At 41.5% G+C, this 20,616-nt stretch overlaps 1 protein-coding gene across 5 annotated transcripts in view; it reads left to right on the top strand.

Annotated features, from left to right (window-relative positions):
- Window positions 1-1,796: 1,796 nt before the first annotated feature.
- Window positions 1,797-20,616, top strand: part of PPP1R12A (protein phosphatase 1 regulatory subunit 12A) — a 112,580-nt gene continuing 93,760 nt past the window's right edge. For 2 of the 5 annotated variants that reach the window (XM_068190300.1, XM_068190301.1), the window contains exon 1: window positions 1,797-2,146. In XM_068190300.1, coding sequence (XP_068046401.1) covers window positions 1,910-2,146 — 237 coding nt within the window. In that variant the 5' untranslated portion in view covers window positions 1,797-1,909. The remainder of the gene's footprint in view (window positions 2,147-20,616) is intronic. The other 3 variants (XM_068190297.1, XM_068190298.1, XM_068190296.1) reach the window with 2 other exon arrangements.

Raw genomic sequence — 20,616 nt, 5'->3', positions numbered from 1 at the left:
ACAAGACCACAGCAGGGGGCTGGAACCTGCACAAATTCCCTCCTTAGACACGAGTCGGGTGCTGCAGCCAAACTCCCGGCTGGTAACTGTCCATGCCATGCTGATGGTACCAGTGCTATGCCAAAGCACAGCTAAACCACTCGCGTGAGTAATAAACACTGCAAAGACTGGTCTTGTATTGTGCTTTACAGTCAGCCATATTTTCAAGTCCAGGAATCTAAAATGTACCCCTGGACAGTCACACAGGCTGCCAAAGGGAAGGTATAAATTAGGTGCCAGGTAATCTTTCATCCACCTACTTAGACTGCAAATCTTTTTCTAGCAAATCTTTCATCTTGACTACCAGATTTTGTCTTTTGTTCTCAATCACATTACGCCTGCAAACTGTCAGTGCATGTATCTCATGCACTGCTGTATGAGTAAGTCTGATGGATATTATGCAAATATCTCCAGATGAAAATCTCTTCTGAAAGACATTAAGAACAGCACGTTGCTGCAGGTACCTTGCAACTACTACTTCTTGTGAAATGTCACTGACATCTTTATCAATATAAATGAAATAAGAGCCTGAGTCAGTTGCACAATTGCCCACCATAAGAAGGAGACATTGTAATTAGAAAAGCACAAATCATGCAAAATTTGAAGTGTATGAGGTTTGGTGACTCTCTCAAACTATACTTTGTTTCCTATAATTAGTTGAAAATAAAACTTATTTTCCAGTAAGTTCAAAACCACATTTTATCCCCAGAGATTATTCCATTTAAAGCCAAAGACATATTGCTTTTAGCTAAAGAAAATATGCTGTGCATAGAAAAAACTTTTATTATCTGTTATAGTTTGGTTCCTAGAAGTTGCAACTCTGAACAAAAACATTTTAGTCACTGTATCTTCAAATGCTGCATGGTTTGTAACTACTTGTTTTCTCCCAAGAGAAAGGATGGCTGCACTAACCCCCAGGTTTTGGCGTAACAGAAGTGAACTGTAAGTGAAATGAACAATAAGCACAGGGCTTTGTCCACTGCCATGCAGAATGATAAATTCATAGAATGTTATGGGGTTGGAAAAGATTTTGAAAATCATCTAATCCCAACCAAATCCCTGCCATGGGCAGCAGCACCTCCCTCTAGACCAGGTTGGTCAAGGCCTAATCCAAACTGGCTTTGATCACTGCCAGGGCTGGTGCATCCACAACCTCCCTGGGCAACATGTTCCAGTGTCTCACCGTACTCACAATAAAGAATTTTTTACAAAAACATCTAGTGTAATTTGTACCCATTACTCTGGGTTCTATCAGTACACTTCCTGAAAAGAAGTCCCTCTCCAGCTTCCCTAGAGGCCCCCTGAAGTGTAGAGGCAAAAGGGATTGCTTTTGTACATCAAGCTGGTCTGAGGTAGTCCTGTCTAGCCTCCCACAACAAATTACCCTCAACCACGTTGCTCCATTTATTTCCTCTTTTCAGTCAAGTGGTTGCACGTGCCCCGTTCGCCAACGCAGGCAGAAACGCCGACGTTGCCGCACGTGACAGAAGTCGCCGGCGGGAACGGGCAGCGCCTTTAGGGAAGCGGCCCGACGGAGGCGGGGCTGGACCCCCGGGGCTGGACCCCCGGCCCCGGCCCCGGCCCCGGCCCCGGCCCCGGCCCCGGCCCCGGCCCCGGCCCCGGCCCCGGCCCCGGCCCCGGCCCCGGCCCCGGCCCGCTCGCGCGCTGCCTCCCGCCCCGCTGCGCGGCCCCGGCAATCTCGCGGGATTATGCTAACGAGGCCGCCACGGCCCCGCCTCTTCGCTCCCCGCCCACCCCGCGCCCTCCCTGGGCGGGTGAGCGCGCGCGGCCGCGGTGCGCTGTGGGATAGTGGCGGTATAAAGTGTACGCTCGGCACGGCCGTGGCTGAGGGGGCCGGCGCGAGCGGGGCATGAAGATGGCGGACGCCAAGCAGAAGCGGAACGAGCAGCTGAAGCGCTGGATCGGCTCCGAGACCGACCTGGAGCCGCCCGTGGTCAAGCGCAAGAAGACCAAGGTGAAGTTCGACGACGGCGCCGTCTTCTTGGCCGCCTGCTCCAGCGGAGACACCGAGGAGGTGCTGCGACTGCTGGAGCGGGGTGCCGACATCAACTACGCCAATGTGGACGGGCTCACCGCTCTCCACCAGGTCGGTGCTGGGCCGATCGAGGGACCCCTAGCCGGACTGGGGCGGAGGGGGGCGAGGCCGGCTGACTGCCCCCCCCCCCCCCCCCCCCCCGCAGGAGGAGGTGGAGGAGGAAGGGGCCGGAGGCGGCTGCGCTCCCTCCGCTGGGGGGTGTCGGGGCGGGGAGGTGGCGGCAGGGTCAGCCTGGGACTGGCCGGGGGCCGCCGGCCGAGCCCCGGGCCGGCGGGGCTGCAGGGGCGGGAGGCTGCACCCCCTCCCTGCGAGCAGGGCGTCGGAAGGGGCGGATGGGCCTCTCCTCCGGCGGGAAGGAGTTGCGACTGACCCTCTTTCTTTTTCCCCTTTTGTCAGCGCTTCCCTTGGAGGGCTGGGGGGAACGGGCCCTGTCCAGTATGGGCTTAGGGGGCCAGAGGCAAGTGTCCTCGGTGTGGGAGGGTGGCTGCAGGTGAGAAGAAGCGGGCCGCCCTCGGGGGGCGCTTCTGCCGCTGCCCCTTGCCCGGCATCCCGGTAGTAGTTCCCTGCTTCTCTCGTCTCCCCGGTTCCGCAGTAGTTGAGCCGATTAAAGCCCGCTCGTGTGTGCGGGCGGCCGTGTAGAGAGACAGATCATCTATTTCTCTCCGGTTTCTAGGGGAAACCAGTGTTTTGTTCATTATATAGAAACCTGTATCAGTAAGAGGTGCTTGTTTTCGTTACCGATGGCTCCCGCCGCAGTGTGAAAGCTGAACTTCAAGGGGAGCAGGGGTCTTAAATTTTTTTCCGTGCGTTGAAAAGTGTTAAAAAGCCAATCCATATCGCTTTGTTCTGGTGTGGGTATGTGGGAGGGGTGTTGGTGCCGAGGGAGGTAACTTTCACTTGGGCCAGGGGGGGAATGGACGGGAAACTGGCTGTGAAGTTTCCTCAAAATGGATGCTTTGTGCATGTTGAACTTCATAGCAGTCTGATTGGAATCTCAAAACGTTAGCCAAATAAGGAAAGGCTGTGGCAATCCGGAGATAATGCGGGTTTGCCTGAATAGTTTTTTTCTCTAGAAGGCCAAAAGCTTCCACACTATATTAGATTCACTGAATATCTAGAAAGCAAAAAAAAAAAAAAATCTTTGACAGACTAGCTTCTTGGTCTAAGTTTAGAAGTTGTTCAATAGTTTAAAAAATATCTTAATGGTTATGTGTTGTAGGTTGATCAAGTAGAAGTCTTCCAAAAATGGTTAGGTGAGGTGGTTTCGTACATTAGAAAAAATGAGATGGTGAATTTGTTTTCCCATCCTATATAGGTTTTCCAAGTATATGAAGCTCTAGTAATACATAAACCGCCTTGCAGAACTGGATAGAATCCCCTCTTGAACATGGGATATAAAATTCTATGACTCTTTGCTCTGTTTGCTGTATCTGAGTTGTCACTTGCTCCCCTGTAAAGGGTGTTGGTTTACTTTCAGTTGTGAACTGAACTGGAAGAATGAGTGTGTGTTGTGGTTAAGCCTGTCAGCATGTTACTGCAGCACGGTTACCTGACTGCAGGCTAGCCTGTCACTTCATTGCAAGGTTTTCTGTGTTTATCCTCCTCTAATCAAGTTCTGGTAGCTTCATGCTTCCAGGCAGCTCTGTATGAGAAGCCGTACCTTAACTGGTTAGATCCTTGGGTCTGCAAGTTGCTGTACTCCAGCCATTGGTAGGGAAGGATGACGTTTAGTTTAACTCTATTAGAATAAGAGATGGTGTTCTTTCTTTCTGATGTCCAGAAGGCATTTTCAAAATGTCTTTGATACTGTATACAAAAAAGCTTTCCTCAGGGTAGTTCTGAGCATATTCTCCCCCCTTTTTTGTACGTTGTAGTCAGCTTGCAGTTTGGAAGGGCAAAGTCTAAGGGAACAGAGGTGAAGATTTACATCCCTGCTAAAATTCTTGCTCATGCTCCTCCTGCCCCCTCCCCTCCTTTAGTGATACCAAAAGACCTTTTCTGATTTTATGATATTAAAAGCAAATAAGATCACTTGTGAAGTTATAATCCTCTTGAGGCAGAACAGTAAGTTACCTGTTGCTATAAAAAAAAGTATAACAAATCCTTGCCTGTGACGACTCTGAATGGTTTCACTTCATTGTTAACACAAAATCTTATTTTCTTCTAATATGCTATATAAAAGGTGCAAATCACACATGATGCAGTCTGTAACATGAATTAATTTAATCTGATTTGGCTGCAGCGTGAAAAAATCTGTATCTGTTCTCAAAAGAAGCTCTTCAAAAACTTGTCATTCTTCCTGACGCTTTTGACTTGACTTTTGACTTCGCATTGACTGACTGATGGTAATTGTGTTCAAGTCCATGTTGTTATGTTTAAGACTGCCATGGAGTGCTGTTGCTTTGTGGTTCTTTGGTTGGGGTTTTTTCTGTTTTGTGTTATCTGTCAGATCCCATGTGGAAGACATGGCTTTTCAAATAAATAAATTTATCTTAGTGAAGGTAAAATTACTGTACTTTTTTGGGTTGTGTCTTTTTTGTCTTCCATCAGTTTATTTTTCTAGTTGAGAGAAAATGCATATGTCTGAAATAGCAATAGAATTAAATATTTAATGTAATATTTAGCCTTTGATTTTCCTGCTACATATGACAGTTATAGGAACAGACTTCAGCTTTGTTTTATTTTTCATAGCCCAGGTCGTTGGAAGTGCCAAGGTGAAGGACCATTAATCCTGAAATCCTAGTGAACTTTATTCTGAACTGAACTGAATTCTGGTCTGGTTTTTAATGGAGCATCAAGCTTTGTTGTTGAAGCCATTAGCTAAGCTTTTCCTCTGAGTGGGGTAGAGTGCCATCACCATCAGAGAGCTGCATGTAGAATTGTTTCTCTTCATGCGTATGGGAAAGAAAACAATTACTTGACTTGGTAGCTGAGAGGAGGAAAGCAGAGAGGATATATATATAGGTACTTGCTTCAGCTCTTGTCAGTGCCAGTGAACAGATTTTGTTTTGTATCTGCACGTGCACAAATGAGTGGACTTGAGTGCATCATATCTGAGGACAGATGAATTAAATTCTTTGGTATCTTGCAGAAGAGGAAAAATTGTCATTAGGTTATTACTGCCTATTATTCCTCTACGGAATTTTGAGTTCAAAGCTCGCTTTAAGAACTTGTTCTGCACAAGTCCTCAGGTTAGGCCTTCAGCAAAAAGGACAAGACTATTATGTATGTTGTCCTATTTATGAGGTATATATGCAATATAGGATATTGCAGCAGAATAGCGTGTATTGTGCTGCATGATCTGCATTATATACATATTTTATACATAGATATTGTGTATGTATCTGTAAGACCAGAAAACTTTTAAATGAGAACTTATATTTACAATCAGATATCTGTGCCATTACTTCAGTGCAGGTGGAAGTTTTGCATGTTGCACTCTCAGACAGCTGTTATGCAGGATGAGATCTAACTTGAAGTGCAGCCTTTCTAATCTGCCTTAACAATGGAATGTAAGGGGAACTTGAGAAAAGAAAGAAGCGCAAAGGTGAACTGTGACCTTGCAGATTATTAGTGTCCCAAGAGTGGGGTGGTAGAAGTGGCATATTCTGAAATAATCTTAAGAAGCTATAGAATGTTTTCAATAAAATCTGATCTCAGCAGAGATCAGAGTGGGATTCAGTTCTCTCATCCTGAAAGCTTAACGGCTATCATTCCTCAGAGTTTGGACTCTCTTCTGCTTTCTTTGGCTTTCATGAAAGAGAATTTAGTTCACTAGCTCTGGCTGGAGTTTATTGCTTAAATGGCTGCAAGTGGTTTATCTGGAAGTTACATAGAGCTTTGTACAGGAAAGTGGAGCCCACCCTTTCTGGACAGCACCACGGAAAGACTGCACGTAGTGGGGGAGGGACCACGATGTGACCAGTTTCCTGGAAGGCTGGATTTCCTGTGCACATTGCTCTCCTGGGAATATCGGATATGCAGTGTGGAGTACCTGCACACACCTCAGCACTGGCTGAGATTAGGCAGTGGTTGGGTATCACAATTTATGCAGCCTGCTTTTTGACTGCCCTTTTTCTTTGAGGCTGCTCAGACCTAGGAGATGGTAACCTTGTTTTTGGCCTCATTCTCTCTGGGTGAGGAAGGTGAGTGCTGTAGCCTGATTCCACCACACAGCATGGAAAGAGCATGTCCTGCTGTGCTGATCTTACCTGCTCTGGGGAGGGTACTGCTTTTGAGGTAAGATAAGGGAAATTATCTTGGCTGTCTGCGTGGGGATCATTGCGCACCCACAGGGGATGTTGGTGAAGGCCCCTGCTCCTTGTTGAAGGATTCGTGTCATCTTTTTTGTCTGTGATAACTACAGTTTAATTTAGTAAAATTCCTCGAAGGCTATCTCTCTGTATCAAATAGTGTTTTTCTGCAATTCTTTAGGTACTCAATTGAATGTGGAGGTGAGACTGTTTTACCAACCTTATAGTTACATCCTAGTTTGCATATAGAGCAGTATGCAGTCTTAAACAGAAATTTCAATTTGCTGCCACTGTTGTAGGACTCTGATGTGTTTATCCCTGAATACTAATTAAGATTGTGCATTTCACAGAATGTTTGCTTACTCTTTCTGAGTAAAGACAGTTACTTCTGTTATTTTCTTTGGGTTCTATAAGATTTATTTCTTATATAAGAAGTACCTTCCTTTGCAGGAGTTTTTGCAGCTGTTTATGTGAAAAGTTCTGTCAGGGCTTCTGGTGGCATATTCTTAGTACCTGATATGGTAACAAGTATGGATACCTTTGGCACCAACTGTGTCCTTGTTATGACACCCTTTCAAACTGCAGCCAGTGATACAAAAGGAACATAAAATCTACCAGCACTGGATCCCTTTGCTGTAGAATTTGATAGAGGGCATTACAGCTGCACTGTCCGTATTCCTTCTGATGAATGGTAACACAGGTCATGTATTTGAGCTGGGGCTGCAGCCCATCAAGCTCTAAGAGCAAAGATGCGGTTGCCAGAGTCTTAAATCTCTAGGGTGTTTGCATCATAGCAGCAGCACCCAACAGCCAAGGGTAGGGAAGGTATGGAATTAGCTCAATGCTATCCTAGTAACCACCTGTCTATGACTTCTACCATTACTCTTTCAGAGAATGAAAATACTGGTGCATGTGGTAAACTTATTAACTTTTCAAAACTGTGAAGTAGGAGGACTTCATTTCATTCCGAAAGATTTGTACTCAGTTACAAAACTGATGTTGAAGTCTCACTATTTGGAGGGGAACCAACCTACTAATCACCAAACCTCCTAAAGCTCTCATTGTGGATGTTCTACCACTGAGAATTTTGGAGTCATTTGTTCAGCTTATTTTATTATTCTTTTATCGTGGCTTTTCCCCCCCGATTTATCTATGCTACAAGATAAACACAGAAAATTACTCCAGAAATAAATGTAATGTTGACTTCACTCAGTGATCAGACTACAGAGGCATATTCGTTTAAATTCCCTTTTGTAATTGGTTCTTGTGTGGGCCACAGATCTTTCTCTCTGTAGTTACAGTAGCTACATTCAGATGGTACAGTAAGTACTTGTTAACTTCCTGCTGATGTTGTCATCTAAGACTTTTAAAAATTTTTTTTTACTTTTTGAAATGGAGGCAAGAAGAGGGGAAAAAAGGTGTGATTTTCCATAACATACTGTGATTATAATAATGGAATTTTAAATACTGTATTCAAAAAATTGTGTTCTTCTTGGTGTTTTATGAAAGAAACGAGTAACAATCTCTTAACCTTTTTAGGTTTATTTCTGTCCAGCCTGAACCTAGGATTTCTATGTATTTTCATTGCTATGGGTATTTCTTGTGCACAAACAGAATAACCCAAATGAATTCTAGCATATACAAATTACTTAAAGTATTTAAAACCAGTTTTCTTGTTAGTGTAACTGACAGGTTTCTTAAACTTGCTAGTCATGGAGGAAGAGTTCTGCATTCCAGTGTAAGGATCAATTCAGCTGGTAGGGCTTTAGTATTTACTGAAGCTAATGTTCAGGGACAATTTCTGTTTGTCTCTAGATGTGAATTTCACTGTAGCATTAATGCTGCTTTTATAGTACAGCTTTGTCTGTGGTTTTCTATGTGTTCTAGTGTATTTTTGGTATTATTAGAACACTTTCTCGTGGTAAGTCATTAAAAAGCACCTTGTGAGAGTAGATGAATTGTGCTTTTGTATGTATGAATAAAATTGATATGAACACACTTGATTTAAGGCCTTTATGATTTTGACATTTTAGTAGCAAGAATGCTGTTTTACCAAATTACTGAATTTCAGTTGTTAGCTAAATCTGTGGCTAGGAGATGGAAGCAGTCAGTATAAATCACTAGTAGATTTACCACTCTGGAGGGATCTCTAGTCCAGGCTTAACAATATATGCTACGCTTAGTTGGAACAGATGGTTTGACAGGCTCTTGTGCAGTTCTTTACTTGTTTATCCCTTTGCTCATGCTCTCAGTTGCTCCCTTTCTCAAAGTTATTACTTAGGCTAGTAAGACACTTAGTGCAATCCTCTCAAAAACTGAGAGCCCAGCAAATTGGTAATCTCTCTCAGTGTAATTGTTTCCTGAGGCTGGACTCACACCATGTGGAATTGAGGAACATGACCTGTTCTAGCAAATACCAAAATTTTATCCAAGGATATGTCCAGATGGGTTAGACTTAGATGAACTAATACGCTCTGAAAGCAATGTGGAGGTAGTTTTGAACAACTGTAGCATGACTACAACACCTTTCTGGGATTCTTGCAGCCAAGAAACTGTAAATTGCATCTTATTACTGCTGTCTTGTATAAATATAGATCATACCAAGTAAGACATGCCGCATATGAGGACATTTGCCTAACAAATGTTTTGTCGGTACCCAACAGTATATTTTTCTTCATTGATCTTGACAACCGTAAAATGCAAACTGGAATGCAGCTGTAAGGCAGTGGAGCCATCCCTGAGCTGGTCAGCCTCTGATGCTGCTGGATGGGTGGAGACATTCCAAGCTCCTTTACTTTCCTGTATGCATTCCTGAAATGACAGTCAATGGAAAGCGTAGCATAAGAGTAGCACCATTCCTCAGTTGTTTCCTTTCTAGTAATTTCAAGTCTGTAAGAGAGAATACAAGAAGGCAAAAGATGATCATGGTACTGGGTGGGGGAGAAGCATTGAGTTTTTTTTTTAAAGTATTGTTTTGGCAAGACCTGGTACCCAGTTCTTGTGTTTCAGTTATTGAGCACACTGAATCAGCCACTGTGCTTATCCTGGAAACACTGAATCTTTGCAGGCTCATTGACAAAATCAAAATTAGAGCAATATGATTAAGTCCTTGAACAAGACTGTTTCCCATTTATGCCTGAGTGGTGTTAGCACTCACCCCATTAGCAATATATTTGTTAGGCTTGTGGCTTCTAAAGGTCTGTTAAACAGAGTGAAGTGTGGAGTTGGCTTTAAAAAGAGGGTGAAGCCCCTGAGAATGAAATGTAGCCTCATTCTGGGCCTTCACACAGAAGTAGGTTTATCTTCAAGATGGCAAATAAATAATTCCGATACTACTGTACTTTCTGAATGCTTAAATTTGATCTAGTAACTAGCACATGACCATTGATTCAAATACAAAATTATCTGTAAGCTATTATTAGAAATGGTTGTAGCCCTAAAACATTCAAAAGGGCCAAGTCTCACTGATTTTTTAAAAATTATTTTTAGTTCAGTCTGAAATATGATTTGATTGATTTTCCCATGTTATGGTTGTAGTTCAGGGTCTTGAGTTGGAACTATGACAGCTTGCTTTGTGATCAGTTAGCCAGCCAGTGGTGATTATTATACAAGTTTTAGTTCTGGGATGATTATTTAGTTTTGGAGTTTGTTTTACTGCCCTGACTGTGAAGCTAGAACAGTAACCAGAGTCATCTGTATAGATACACTTCTTGAGTATTTGAGGTTTCTTTTACATAAGGGAATTACTTGCAAGTGTTAGCTTTGTGTTGTGAATCTGATATATAAATAGATAGAGCTCTTGTTTTTTCAGTTTCCTGGGGTTTTCTTTTTTTTGTTCTTTCACAGAAGGACTGAAGTGAATGTTGACATGGAACCTGTTTGTTAGTAATTCTAACAAATCTCCAATCTTATAGGATGAACTTACCTTGCTAGTTTTTCTTAAAATTTCACACTTGAAACAAGTATTTGTCTAAGGCAAAATAACAATATCTTCATCTGGTAACCAAGGTGAATACATCTGACAAGCATGTACACTGTATGTGTGTGGTCAGTGCTGCTTTCTGAAACAGTTAACTTAGATTTCACTGAGGAGCTGCATTCCTCTGTCAAAGCCGATCCTTGTGGGCCCCTTTTGAAACTGGAATAGCATCTCAGACCTACGGCTTTGAAACTTTCAGCTTACAAATATCCTGAAATTTGCTTTAGTGCCTTGACTGAAAACCTACCCTTTTCTTATTGAAGTGGAAAAGTTGTTATTTTAAGGCTGTAAAGCATGTTGTCCCAAGTTTTAACAGAAGTGTTGCTGCTTGCAGTGTGTTTGCAAATAGATGCAATTATACTTGAATAAGTAAGCTTAATTAAGTTAATAATTTTATCAAAATAAATAAATTTTCATCCCAGAGATGAAACAATCTGAAACTACTTGTATTATTTCCTCAGTGTGAATTATGACTACTTGTCTTGTTTTCTAGAAAATATAAGTAACCCTGCTTATTGTCATGGCAGCGTTACGTTATTTTTTAATTTTTATTTATATTTTTATGAAAAGTCAATGCTCTTTAACTTGTTTTGTCAATCTGTTGTTTGGAAATGTTTTTAAACATGGTGCTTGAACCTGATGAAAATTTGGGCAAAATGAATTACCTTAGGTTTATCCAAAACAAAGACTGAAAATTGGGGTGCCAACATTGTGTCTGTGGGCCAAATGTGGACTCCTGATAAGTAATAATCTCTTTTCTATCCAATCATATAAAACAATGTCTTTAGAAAGCTTGCCAAACTTCACAATTTCCCACCACTTTTATTTTATTCAGCTACTGTAGCAAATTGAATTATTTTACGTCCTATTTTTTATGGGGCGCCTGCACTTCATCTCCTCAGTAGAAAATAAAAGTTTAGTGCTTACCTCCTGAAAGAAGAATTTTTGTGTAATGACAGTTTCTTGGTTTCTGAGTATAACAGAGCAGAGGGAGAGAGTTGTGCTAGCATTGGGACTGTCAGTGGATTTTTGTTTATGAACCTCTCTGGACATGGCTTTTTGGTCACTCATTGTCTACTTCCTTGCAGACAGCCTAGCCAAATGCTTGGCACTTGTCTCTCTATAGCTGTGTTTGTATGTGTTTAATAGTGATAGTGAACACTAATGCTTGTATGTCACAGTGCTTATCAGGTATTTGTACACTTAGGAAAAGGAACAGCTTTCCTGCATTTCTGCAGAGGAGTAACTTAACAGGTCTAGTGTCTCTTGTACTTAACACTTCTAATAGACTTATTAAATATTGAAGGTGGGCTTTGGCAGGATCTATCAAACATGACTCCTAAGAAAGCTAATGAAATTACTGTAGAAACAAGTCTTATCTATAGCTCTAGGTAAATACAGCAGTGGTGATTTTAAAACTTATCAGTTTTAAGGAAAACAGGGGAAATCCTGGTATGAATGACAGAAGATACATTATATATTTTGCAAAGTGTTTTATCACTTACCCATGTAAGATCTGGGGGTGGGAGAGCTCTTTCTCAGTTGTTTTCTCAGCAATTGAGGAGGTTGCTGTACTCTGTAATAGTAAAAAACATGTCAATTGTAATTATAGCAAATTGCATTTGCAAGCTCAAGTAGCTGTTAAGATGTGACTGCTGGAGATGATCACTATTAGAATTTTTTGCTGCAAGATGCCTAATTTTGTGAGAATTTCTGTATCTGTAAACAAAGTATCATAACTTTCTGGAGCCTAATCATTAGTAGGTTCTAAGGCACAAGGAACATGGAAACAAAACTTTTTCTGGATGTGTATGGAGCAGTTCCCAAGGAAAGATGACAGCTTCAGTTTGACTTAGGAAGACTTTGCAAAAGCTAGGAAAGCCTACTAAAACAAAATGTGTGATTACTAAGATGGTGGGTTTCAAAAGCTGTTGCTGCAATTATGGTTTGCATCCTTTTTTAGAATAAGACACCTGCCATGTCAGGTACGTATGCTAGATTAAAACATAAAACCAAGAAAGCTGTGGCATAGAAAAGCTTGCATGATAGTAATCCTATTAGAAATACTTTTCGTTTTGTTTTTAGGGTTTTTGTTGCTGTTTCTCGTGTGTGTGGTGTTTGTTTTTTTTCCGCTTCCAAAACACAGCATATAAATAAAAGCATCACTAAAAGCTGAAGGCAGGCAAACTGTGGGGATTCAAATAAAATACCAAATAGCACTTAAAAGTAATTTTCTGTTCAGAAACGTTGGCATCAGAGCCATCTTCTTCAGTGACATCATTTATCAACTACACAGAGATATGACTGAAGTGTTTGCCTTAAGAACTGATGTGTAATTTCCCCCATTTGGGAGATCCTCCAAGGGTTTTGTATTGCAATAGCTTCTTACCTGCACATATTTTAACAAGTACTTTGTCTTTTCAAGACAAACTCTCATGACAGCATTTGAAAGACTTTGTTCTTTAATTTCTTGTAGGAGTTTGAGCCCTTTTAATTCCTTCTCTGTAATTATCTAATTTTATTTTATATTGCCAGGTTAAATGACTTAAATATGGGAGAAATTTCTTGGTGCTTTTTTTGCATGTTCATTTTGCTTTCTCATGTTTTGCTGCTGATAATGTATTTGATAACATGCTTTGAATTCTATTACTACTTGAAGGGTGCTTATGCAGAATTTAAACAATTAACAGCCTAAGTCAACTGATTTGGACTGCTTCATTGCAGCTTAAACTGCAAATATTACTTGGGTTTTAAACTTTTAAGTCAGAACCCTCACTTTTTAAAACAAAAATGGTTTAAAATCTGTCTTCATCTGTTCTGCAGTTGCGCTCATAGTAGGCTGTCAAGGTGAGGAGTGTCACTTAACTAGGAGTGACATCACTAACTTTTTATCAATACTTCTGTACTTTTGGTAGCTGTGATTCATGAGACCCATATTACTACATACAGTTGCATTAAGTTTATCTTTTTAAGAAGTTCTGTGACCCAGATGAAAGTGGGCATTGGGAAACACAAGCTGAAAAACAATCTTCTGATCCTAAGATAGAACAGTGATAAAGGTAGGAATTTTTTTAATCCAGGTAAATTGCTCCCCTTTCTCTTTTTCTGTCTTCCTGTCACCTTGGTCTATTCATGTTACAGAAACTGGATTTTTGACAATCAAATCCATCTGCCTTGTAGCTTTTAATAAATAAGCAGCACTGGTTGGTTATTGGTGCTTTAAGAATTATAAAAGCAGTCTCCAAATTCAAGTCTTAATCTATAGAGACCTTAACAAGGTGCTGATATTTACAGAAATCCAGCGTATGCCCTGCTTTGCTTTCTTTCTCCAAGAAAGGTCTCATGAGGGTTGGTTGCTTTAGTACTATCAGCAACCATTGAGACACATGATATTTAGATGTCTGCTTTTCTTCCTCCTTGTTAGGATACCTAAGGTGACTCTCCATATCCCCAAACCCATGAGTGCGCTATAAATTTCTCTCTCTGGAATGTTTTTAACTTTGCTAAATTACAGAATACAAGGAATTGTTCCTGTAAAACCAAGTGTGTAAGCCAAAGATTTCCATATACTTTGGGTTTTGTCAGCCTCAGAGTGTAGATTGTGAAATGCTTCTGGCGCTTCTGATGACTCTTGATTCACTGAGAATATATGACTCTGTTAAGGTATTTATCTCCTTAATCCCAATTATTTTTCATATAATCATAGACGATTAAGGGTTGGAAGGGGCCTTAAAGATCATCTAATCCCAACCAAATCCCTGCCATGGGCAGTGACACCTCCTGCTAGATCAGGTTGGTCAAAGCCTTACCAATACCAAAACTGGTTTTGAATACTGTCAGGGCTGGCTCATCTACAACCTCCCTGGGCAGCCTGTTCCAGTGTCTCACCGCACTCACAGTAAAAAAAATTTCTTTAAACATCTAGTCTAAATTTCCCATCTTTCTATTTGTACCCATTACTCGTATTTCTGTCACTACAGTTCCTGACAAAAAGTCATTTTTCAGCTTCCCAGTAGGCCCCCTTCAGGTACTGGAGGATTGCTATGAGGTCTCCATGCAGCCTTTTCTTCTCTGGGCTTAACAGTCCTGATTCTCTCAACCTGGTCTGCCAGGGACGTGCTCCAGTTCTCTTACCAACTTTGTGGTCCTCCTCTGGGCTTGCTCCAACAGTTTCATGCCCTTATGTTGAGAGCATCAGAACTCTACACACCATTCCAGTTGAGGTCTCACAAGAGCAGAGGAGTGGGGGAGAATCTCCTCACTTGACCTGCTGACCACACTCCTTTTGACACAGCCTAGGGTATGGTTTGCCTTCTGGGCTGTAATGGTGTGCTGACAGCTCATGCTGATTTTTTCATCAAGCATCACCCCAATTCCTTTTACACAGAGCTGCTCTCAATCATCTTTCTGCCCAGCCTGTAGGTGTGTCAGGGTGAAGTCGAGTTTTAGTAATTCTCTGGCTTTAGAAGTTGCATACAAGAATCTTTCTTAAAATCTTATGTTAAGATGCAGATAGTACATCCAATTAAGGCACGGTGTGGTGGTGAGGGGTTCTGCAGTCTTCTTGCTTTCTGCATGTAGGACTTAAAGTTCTAGACAGAGCATTCTAGGCTTGAATTTTATCAGTTGGTGGAACCTGACTCTATGATAACAAATGTTTGGAAAGAAGTTAACCACTGTGGTCAATACTGCAGAAAGTTGTCAATTTCTTAGAGGATAAATATGATTCCCTCCTTGCCCAAAACACTGTATGCATACAACAGCAATACTGTTGCCAGTTTAGCAGAGAATAAGGAGTGGAGGGGAGTTCTTCCTAATATATGATCACAGAATCAACTAGGTTGGAAAAGACCTTTGAGGTCCAGTCCAACCTATGACCTTAAACCACCATTTTCAGCTAGGTCGTGGCACTAAGTGCCACATCCAGTCTTTCCTTAAACACCTCCAGAGATGGTGACTCCACCACCTCCCTGGGCAGCCCATTCCAATGCCCAGTGACCTTTTCCGTGAGGAATTTCTTCTTAATGTCCAACCTAAACCTCCGCTGGTGCAGCTTGAGTCTGTGTGCTCTTGTCCTGTCCCTGCTTGCCTGAGAGAAGAGACCGACCCTCACCTGGCTACAGCCTCAGTTCAGGAGATGTAGAGAGTGATTGGGTCTCCCCTGAGCCTTTTCTCCAGGCTAAACATCCCCAGCTCCTTCAGCCGCTCCTCGCTGGACTGGTGTTCCCCACCCTTCACCGGCCTTGTTGCCCTTCTCTGGACACGCTCCAGCATCTCAACGTCCCTCCTAAACTGAGGAGTCCAGCACTGGACACGGCACTCAGGATGCAGCCTCACCAGCACTGAGTACCAGGGAACAATCACTGCCCTGGTCCTGCTGGCCACACTACTGATACAGGCCAGAATGCCACTGGCCACCTGGGCACACTGCTGGCCCATGTTCAGCTGCTGTTAATCAGTACCCCCAGGTCCCTTTCTGCCTGGCTGATGTCCAGCCACCCTGTCCCCAGCCTGTAGTGCTGCATGGGATTGTTGTGGCCAAAGTACAGGACATGGCACTTGGTCTTGCTGAACCTCGAATCATTGGATGCATTCCATGGATCCAGCCTGTCCGGGGCCTTCTGCAGAGCCCTCCTACCCTCCAGCAGATCAACACACACACCCAGCTTGGTGTTGTCTGTGAATTTCCTAAGGGTAGACTCAATCCCCTCATCCTGATCATCAGTAAAGATATTATACAGGACTGTGCCCAAAGCTGATCATGGATGATGCCACCAGGGAACATCCACCAGCTGGATGCAGCACCATTCACCACCACTCATTGGGCCCAGCCATCTAGCCAGTTCTTAACCCAGTAAAGGGTGCACTTGTCCAAGCCATGGGCTGCCAGCTTTTCCAGGAGTATGCTGTGGGAGGCTGATGAGTAGCAGCATGATAGGGTCTTGTGGAACAACTAGGGAAAGGTAATGTGTCTGCCCCATTCTCTGCAAGGGGGCTGGAGGAAATGAGAGTAGCTTTTAATTTGAAAATTACACTGGGCACAGTGTCTGAACTGAAAAATATAGCAGGGCTGTAATGTACTGGCTGAATGGACTGGTGTTTCATGATAAGAGAATCCTCCCTTTAATCAGCAAGGGGTGAGTTTCTGCAATTGAGTCAGTGTGGCTGCTTTTCTGTCTTGGATTTCAGTGTGTCCTCTGAGGCTTGTTAAATGAGAGGCTTTTGACTTGCCATCAAGAGTATCCCTTTGTCTCTGTCACAGGTAATGTCCAGAAAAGCAAGAAACAAGGGGAAGTGCTGCATCTCATCAAAATAGTGCAAAAGGTCTGATTGAACTGGTTATGGTAACGGCCATAGGAGTTGCAGTATTGAGGAAAGCTTACTGGAGACCTCTTGCTGAAGATGGTATAGTTACAAGCAACTGTGGTCAAGAAAAGTTGCGTTTTTGCAACAGGAATGAGTATCTTTCATAGGCAAGTATCAGAAGGTTATAGATCAGAGCAAACCCATAATGGTTTTGTTTGTCTACTTAGCTTTAGAAGTAGTTGGAGATCTCCAACTTTCTGATCTATTTCACTTAAACAGCTTTTCATTTCTACCCCAAGGAGTGGTAGCCTGTTTTAAAACCAGGCTGCTGTGATGGCTGTTGTCTTAAGTCGATATACCTTTCTCCCCTCCCACTTGAAGTGTAATTTATATTTTATGGTTAAGCCGTTCAATGTTAAGAATTATTTTCTTTGCAGCTATTATTTTCATGTCATATAGTTTCTATTGACTCTTGTGATGTCTCCTGTGTTCAGGATTGAATAGGCAGGTGTGCTCTAGAGCCTTCAGATGTATAGTAGTGATGCAATTAATTTACAATATCACCATGTCTTCTTACTGTTTTTACTAGAGTTTACAGTTACTACAGTTACTGATGGGTAGAACAGGTGCTTAGCTGATTGACAGTGCTCTTCAGCCATAAAACAAAAAGCTATAATTTTGGCTTTAAATCTCTGAATCCCTGATGCAATAAACCTTTGCAGCATTCTTTTTCAGCTTGGGAATTGAAGCCAATGTCAGTCATTTTTTTCCTTTTTTTTTTTTTTTTTTTTTATTTTAGAAGAATGTTCAAATTGACAAGCTTTAACTTTCAAGTCTTTACTTTAGTGTTGGGTTTGACCTGTGATTTCAATATAAGTGTTGCATACAGTTAATTAATTCTGAATTTTCTGTATTGCCATAATTCTTCCCTATATTTTGCCAGTAGTTGTAACAACTTGTATTCCACTGAGCACCATAAATCACTAATCCTTTTTTTCCCTGATTTCCTGCAAAGGACTGTGGGGAAGGAGAAGAATGGATGTTCTGCATTTCCTAATTGGTGAATGTATGAGTTGTACATGCCACTGAATTTGGAGATAGAGAAATCTTTGAATGCATGAAGCCAAAATCCTGGCTCTCCATCACTGTGATAGGGGATTATTTAGTTTGTAATTTCATCTAGCATTTGAGCTAAAACTGCTAGAAGTAGATATTAAATTCTCCAGTAGCAGTTGAATCTCAGGAGTAAAGTTCAGGGTAACTTTTGCCTCAGTTGCTTTGTTGAACTTAGATTTTATTTTGTGCATGTACTGGCACAGACAGCTCCTTCAGCTTGTAACCAACTATGATGTGTAATCAAGTATAGCCAGACTGCTCTGACCTCCTGCAGGCTGGTCTCCTAAAATGGAAATTACCCATTTTGCAGATGGAAATTGGAGCCAAGCAGCTGTGAATTCCAAGAGACAAATACTGAAGCAAACTCATAACTTTATTCTTCTGTTCAAAAACCAAATGACAGTTGAGCCTTGTATTTGCCACTTGCTTTCAAGCTGTGATTTTTTTTCCAAGAAGTCAGGAAGTATTTTTATGAAGGCACTGCTTACTATCCAAAGTTTTTTGTTTCTTTTTTCACATAAGTCTTTTCTTTGTAATTCTTACTTTCCCTAACTTTGTCTCCTAAAACAACAAACTCTTGCTACTCCCCACCCTTTACTTCCATGGCTGCTGTTTTAGGGAGTTAGTCTTTATTTGCACTGAATCAGCTTTTACTGATTGAATGGCAGGAAAACAGGATGTACAAATATGTACATTTTCGTGCAGCAATGATGCTGATCACCTCCAGTTGTAGAGGTTGGTGTGGAATTGCTGAGCCAAAAAGCCTATTGAATGTAGAAGTAACAAATTATATGCTTAAAAGGACACTTCCATGAATCTGTGGCTCAGAATTAAATGTACTGCCTAGATGAAAGATCTACTGTTTTATTCTTAGTTTAGCTTCGGAAATTGAAGACAAAAACTGGGTGGAATTGTATTAATTGCTAGTGTTCTCTGCTGTTCCCAGGAGACTATTTATTTAAAGTTATAAAACCATCTTTTAACTGTTGTAGAAATTTTTAGTTTGTGTGAAAGCTTGCTGCATATTTTAGGTTTTCATGGAGGCTTGCAACTAGCAGTACTTTAGGTTTAGTTTTTGACAAAAATGTGACTTGCAGGCAGAAGCAAAGCTGGCAATATATGCAAGCAAACCACCAAACAGTTCTGCTAACATGTTCCCAAGGATGCTACATAAACTGGAAGAAAAATTATGCAGCCTCCTTAATCTGCATTCCTGGTCGCCATTCTGAAGCTTTGCCTTTAAAGAAAAAGGGCTTTTGTGGTTGTGCCCTAAGGCTGCAAACACCACCCAACCTATGCAGTGAAAGGTGCAAAAGCGTATCTTTCCCAATAGCCAGATCACACTAAGAATTCTTTTTGGTGGAAAGTGCTTTTTGGGTGACCAAAAGATTTTTCCCAATAGCCAGATCACACTAAGAATTCTTTTTGGTGGAAAGTGCTTTTTGGGTGACCAAAAGATTTTTCCCAATAGCCAGATCACACTAAGAATTCTTTTTGGTGGAAAGTGCTTTTTGGGTGACCAAAAGATTTTTCCCAATAGCCAGATCACACTAAGAATTCTTTTTGGTGGAAAGTGCTTTTTGGGTGACCATTAAGAACGTGAAAGACAAAATAGAGCTGTGATTTGCTAAAAATTATGTAAAAGAGGAAAAAAAAATCTAAAACACAACCAAAAAACTTCTGTTGGTCCTTGAAGACAAAAAACTGCTGTTGCTCCAGTTTTACAACCTTTCTGATTTAGCTCTCAAGTGGTAGACACAGTGAGCATGGTACTACTACTTTCTGTTGTGAGGTGGGATGCATTTAAAGTATATAAAGTACCTTTAGATGCTGGCTGGTGGAAGGGGTTACTACTGCTTCTGCCACTGAATTATCTGGAGGATATTTGCTTAGCCTTTGTCTGCTTACTTTTAGGTGAAATAAAAATGAGGGATTTTCTTCTACTTTAAAATACTTTTTTTTTTTTTTTTTTTTTAAATCTGAATTTTGAGAATTTTGATTTTTAGGGCCTAAGGAATTCTGACTTCCTCAAATCCTTGGCCATGGAAAGCAAGTACGTAACTAGAGATGGGATGCTTACTATAGTTATCTACCAGACAATCTTCTGTTTCTTGCTGTATTCTGGTGCCTTAGTTTTTTCTGTTCCCAAGGTTACCAGAAGGAATAAAATTATTTTTGCTTTACACATCTTTTTCCTGTGTGTGTTTAGCCAGCAGATTCAGAATGCTCTTTGATACTACATTGACCTTGATAGCATGTGGTGTGGTCTTTCCTGTTTCAGTCAGCCCGAGCAAGGAGTTTCTCTCCAGTCTGAATGCAAGCATAAGGCTTCAGTCTGCTGAACAGGGATGTCTTTGCTCAATTTGTTCCTGGATATCAGAGCTTACTTTTTTTGGCAGGTAGGTAGGCATGTGTTGTAATCTTCCCACCTATTGCAAAGTTAGTCTGGACAGAAGTGTGGTCTTAATTCCTGAAAAGCGTGGCATAGGAAGCAGACAAATGGGTGGAAGAGAGGAATTGTAGCATACCAAGCAGAAAAGGTTTGTTACAAAAAGAGAGTAACAAGTTTATTTAACAGCAGAGCATGCTTTATTCCACAAAGCAGAAATGTAAAATGCAGTTGTTAACTTTAGTGCTGTGTAAGTAAGCAAATGTTTATTTAATACATGGGTTATCTTACATTCTTAGAGTTTGCAGCAATCTTGCCTTACATTGTCTTTTGACTTTTCTTTTAAATGGCAGGTGGCTGAGAGGTGCCAGGGGGCACTGACTTGATGAGAAATGTGTTTTAACAGAAGGTATTTTTTGGTGTGGCTTTTTTATAAATGAAAGTATGACTTAGATTGTCTGTGTTGAATTCTTTGAAT

The sequence above is a fragment of the Anomalospiza imberbis genome, chromosome 5 (assembly GCF_031753505.1).
Source record: "Anomalospiza imberbis isolate Cuckoo-Finch-1a 21T00152 chromosome 5, ASM3175350v1, whole genome shotgun sequence".
NCBI classification, from domain to species: domain Eukaryota; kingdom Metazoa; phylum Chordata; class Aves; order Passeriformes; family Viduidae; genus Anomalospiza; species Anomalospiza imberbis.
Note: the sequence above shows the minus strand (reverse complement) of the source record. Positions and strands in the feature narration are given on the sequence as shown.